The sequence below is a fragment of the Priapulus caudatus genome, unplaced genomic scaffold (genome assembly GCF_000485595.1).
Source record: "Priapulus caudatus unplaced genomic scaffold, Priapulus_caudatus-5.0.1 Scaffold1444, whole genome shotgun sequence".
Taxonomy (NCBI): domain Eukaryota; kingdom Metazoa; phylum Priapulida; class Priapulimorpha; order Priapulimorphida; family Priapulidae; genus Priapulus; species Priapulus caudatus.
In genome coordinates, this window is record NW_014578505.1 from 24,130 (window position 1) to 28,879 (window position 4,750).

The 4,750-nt window shown below is 39.5% G+C and overlaps 1 protein-coding gene across 1 annotated transcript in view; it reads left to right on the forward strand.

Annotated features, from left to right (window-relative positions):
- LOC106816654 (cytochrome P450 2D4-like) overlaps positions 1–2,014 on the forward strand; it is a 24,632-nt gene extending 22,618 nt beyond the window's left edge. The window contains exon 6 of the mRNA XM_014821277.1: positions 1,261–2,014. Within this exon, the coding sequence (XP_014676763.1) occupies positions 1,261–1,442 (182 nt within the window). The 3' untranslated portion in view covers positions 1,443–2,014. The remainder of the gene's footprint in view (positions 1–1,260) is intronic.
- Positions 2,015–4,750: the final 2,736 nt, after the last annotated feature.

Sequence of the window (4,750 nt, forward strand, 5' to 3'; positions counted from 1 at the left end):
TTGCGCATTGCTGAAAATGGACGTTAAGCCTCGCAGCTGGTGACTGGAGAGGTGCAACCCACTATGAAGAGTCTCCTGTATATTGGGGAGGAAATCTTTATCATCATGTGTGAAGCGGTCAACTAAATCTTCAGGAAATGTTATTCTTATTGGTACTTGTAAGGAAACTACTACATACCATGACTAAACACATGTTAGTGTTATATTGTTCTTGCTGTAGGCAAATTTTAGTTATGTTACTAAATGCGCTTTGGTCTACCAGATATACGTCTAGCTAAAACATATATGATCCCAAATGAGGCAGTTATCTTCTTCCAAGACTTTGGCACATCTGACAGTTTATCTGAGTGTTAGGATAAGTTATTTTCTACAAAATGGCTCTCGCGCCAACTTTAATCAATTGCGAACATATAGGCCCTATGAGCACGTGCACTCGTTAGTTCGGGAAAATACGGCGAACTTAAAAGTGTAAACAGTTACTTGGCAACCTAGACCACATGACGGGGCGTGACTCAAGAAGATGTATAGGTTCGTAAGAATTAGTGCTCCCCTAATGACAGTGTTCAGGATCTGACAGTTCAGGCAGCTGTGTGGTGACAGGGGAAATCCCATGTTTATATCAGCCTGCAGACAGATTTTTTTATTTTTGACCCAATCTTACTAGTATCATAACATTAGTCAGTGGCTAAACGGGGGGGGGGGGGTGCCACCCCAACCCCATCTAAATCCGCCACTGTACTGGTTCTGTGGTTACTACTTGGGATTTGAGATGTTTCGCATAATTCTAACTAAATTGGTGTTTAATACACTGTCGTACATGTTTTTACATGACCAGGTTTGTTTTTCCATATCACGGCACGGCAGACTACTCCCCCACTCCCCTTCTCTGATCCGACTTCCCTAATATTCTTAATGAAAATGTGATTTTTATCGATATTCTCTGTATATTTAAACAAAAATAATCATCTTCTTCATCATCCTTCATCATCATTGTTCATCATCATCTTCATCATCATCATCATCATCATCATTATTATCATCATCATCATCATCATCATCATCATCATCGTTACTAATATCGTCACAGGATAAAAAATATCCTAAATGCATCCTGAGATCACAGTATAACGGGAATTTTTCACGCGCGGGGACTCGAACCCTAAACCTCAGAATTTATTGTCACGCCAACACTACACCCTCTCTCCACCATCCAACCTTTGAAGAACCTCCCTGATGATGGCGTCTGTTATTTGCCGACAGGTCGTCGAGTCTGTCTTGGAGAGACACTCGCGAAAGTGGAGCTGTTCATATTCTTCACAAGCATTCTACAGAACTTCGACATCAGGCTACCAGATGGCGTTACCGATCCGTCTATGGATGGAAACTTGGGCGTCGTGTGGATGGCAAATCCGTATCTGTTGCATTGCGTCGCACGACAGTAATCCACAATGATGTCAAAACCCCACGCCGTACGAGTGATAATGTCTGGAACTTGCGATTACTCACGTGCGATAAAACTGAATTATTTTACATTTTAACTTGCGATTAATAGGCGCTATCCTAGGTTATAACCTGATATTAAACTGCGTTATCTCACGTTATAACCTGTGATTAAACTGCGTTATCTCACGTTATAACCTGTGATTAAACTCTGTTATCCTAACTTGTTACCTATGAATAAACGGCGTTATCTTATGTTTCAGCCTGTGATTAAACTCTGTTATCCTAACTTTCTACCTAGGTTTAAGCTGCGTTGTTTAACGTTTCAGTCTGTGGTTAAATTCTGTTATCTTAACATTTTACCTATAAATAAACTGCGTCATCTTATGCTTCAGCCTGTGATTAACCTGAGTTATCCTACCTGTTTATCTACGATTGAACTGCGTAATCTTACGTTTCTAGCATGTGATTAAACGGTTTGTTGCTACCTGTTAACGTGTAAGTAAACAGCGGAGATGTGGCTATGTAATGTGTTCCTCAAAGCTGTCCGATTAAATAAGCAAATCAAAATGTCTATGTAAATTGGGAGTTTTTTTACCAATGAGATCTCCAAAAAATCGCTGCATTGTTTGCTCGTGGAACGTTATGGCATTGAACAGGCCAAAAGTAAGATATTTTAAGTAGTAGATGCCAGAATGGTATGCAAAGAGAGTTTTTCTATGATTGTCTGTATAGAGGAATCTGCCAGGAGCCGCAATGATTTAAAAAAACTTGTAACGTTTCAGAAAACAACGTCGTGCAAGTGATAAACCTGTGGTGAAACGCTTGCGAAAATCTGCATTATCTTACGTTTTAACCTGTAACTAAACTGCGTTACCTAACGTTTTTACCTTAACTTGTGATTAAACTGTGTTATCCTAAGATTTAACCTCTGATTAAATTGAGTTATCCTACGTTTTACCTGTAATTAAAAAAAAACTGTGATTAAATTGCGTTATCTTACACATGTTACTTGAGATTAAAACATGTCATTAAGCTTTTGTGAGAAGGCTTTAAGAAAATATTTTGCCGATTAAATAAGTGAGATTGGAAAGTCCAGCTGTGATAATTAGGTCACCGAAAAAGGGGGTATAAAATGGCCGAGGCGCGCTTAAGAAAGTGCATGATTAATGTAAACACTCGTGCGTTTTTAGTTTTTGCATTTCACACAAACATTGCAAAATATTCTAAATGACCACAAACATATTTGTAAATGTTTATGTAAACAGAAATGCCCCTGTGAATTAAAGTACGATGTTAGTGAGCAGAATTATAGATCAAAAACCTAGAATAGCCCCATCCTACCCATGTTATACCCCCTCTTATCTGATCTCAATATGACGGCGGGGACTTTTCGATATGGCTTATTGTAGCAGCAATTTAATTTGTGTAATAAATGTCAGGGGGCCCACTTCAATAATCTTGCAATTAGCAATGATATTCCTTCTTTATGTTTAGTGCAAATAAAGCTTTTATCTTTCAATTCAAACTAGTGTAGTCGTAGTTTTTACCCACTTGATTAAAACACGTGATTACATTTCATTATATTCATGATTGTAGTACACATTCAATTTATGTACAAAACATTAGAAAGCGAAATTCAATAATTTTGTAATTATTAGTAATGTTTTCTCTTTAAGTTTGGTGGCAATTAAACTTTCATTTTTCAATTCAAACTGATTAAATTGAGGCAGCAATTTAATTTGTGTGAGAAATGTTCAAATGCATAACTGAACTATTTTGTAATTTGCAATAGTTTTTTTCTTGTTAGGTTTAGTGCAGGAAATCACCACAAAAATAGGCAAAATAGTTATTACATACCAACAGCAATCATCAGAATAATCGATCATGTATGCTTGTTACTTAGTATTATGTTTACTTATGTATTCTATCATTGAGTAAGCACTTGCACCGAGTAATACTGATCGAGTGCCTGGTTAGAATGCTGGTGTACACAGCGATAGCAGCGTGTAAGTGCCGAGGGTAAGTCTATGCAAGGCAGTCTCGCACGAGAAATAGCAAGGAGGAAAGACGCTCACGTCCATTTCGGGATGTGTGAAGAGGAGCAAATTTAATTAACGCATTTCGCTGCTGCTATAGTCAGTGTTCCATTCTAGATGATGACAACGTATGGTGAAATGCCAGTAAAAGAAGACACGCTACGGTAGCTACAAGGAACTGAACGTTAAATCTGTGACGTGTATACAAGGATTATTCTAGGTCAACGTTCTTCGTCATTGGCTGAATATCAAGTTAGAATGTGACCCACATTTACTTGTTGACATTTGCTATATCTCTACGCACGCAGGAGACCAATCGTCATTGCCTCGCCACTACGACGTAGGAGTCTGCTAATAGCATAACAGTCCATTTACAGTCGATTTATAACAAGCGGTGTGACAACTCAGTAACACCTCGCTCTAAGTGTACAATTTAATTGCTAACCTATGCTACCCTCATTCTAAGTTAATCCTCCTCTATTCTAACTTTATTCAAACCTATTCTAACCTATCCTATCCTATCGTATCCTATCTTATCCTATCATATCCTATATTTTTCTATACTCTCGTATTCTATCCCATAAAAGCCTATTATATTCTATCCTATTTCCTCACATCGCATCCCATCTCATCCCACCCCACCCTATCCCATCGCATCCCATCCTGATCATCGGTGACCGGGCGTACATCCGTGTGTGTTACTAGGCTGTCAGCGCACGTGTGGCGACAATGGGCGGCACCGTAGCCAGCGCCTTCGCGCAGCTGCTGCAGTTTCTTGGCAGCAACATCGTCAGCGTCGTCTTGGTCGTCGTCACGGCTCTCGTGTCGTCGTACTACGTGAAGCGACCGCGTGGAGCGCCGCCCGGACCCCGCGGCTGGCCCGTCGTTGGCTCCCTTGTCTCGCTGGCCGGCAAACATGGAGGACGTTACCTCAAACAGCTGAGTGAGCAGTACGGACCGATATTCAGCCTCTACATGGGACCGCAGGTTAGCAAAGTTACTTTGTACATCTATCTATTTATCTATCTATCTATGAATCTCTCTCTCTATTTATCCTCCATCTATTTAGCAATCAATTCATCTATCCATCTATCCATTTATCTATATCTCTATTCATCTATCCGTCAATACATCTATCTATTTATCCATCTATCCATCTATCCACCTATCTATCTATTTATCTATACATCTATCCATCCATCCATCTATCCATCTATCCACCTATCCACCTATCCATCTATCCATCTATCCATCTATCCATCTATCCATCT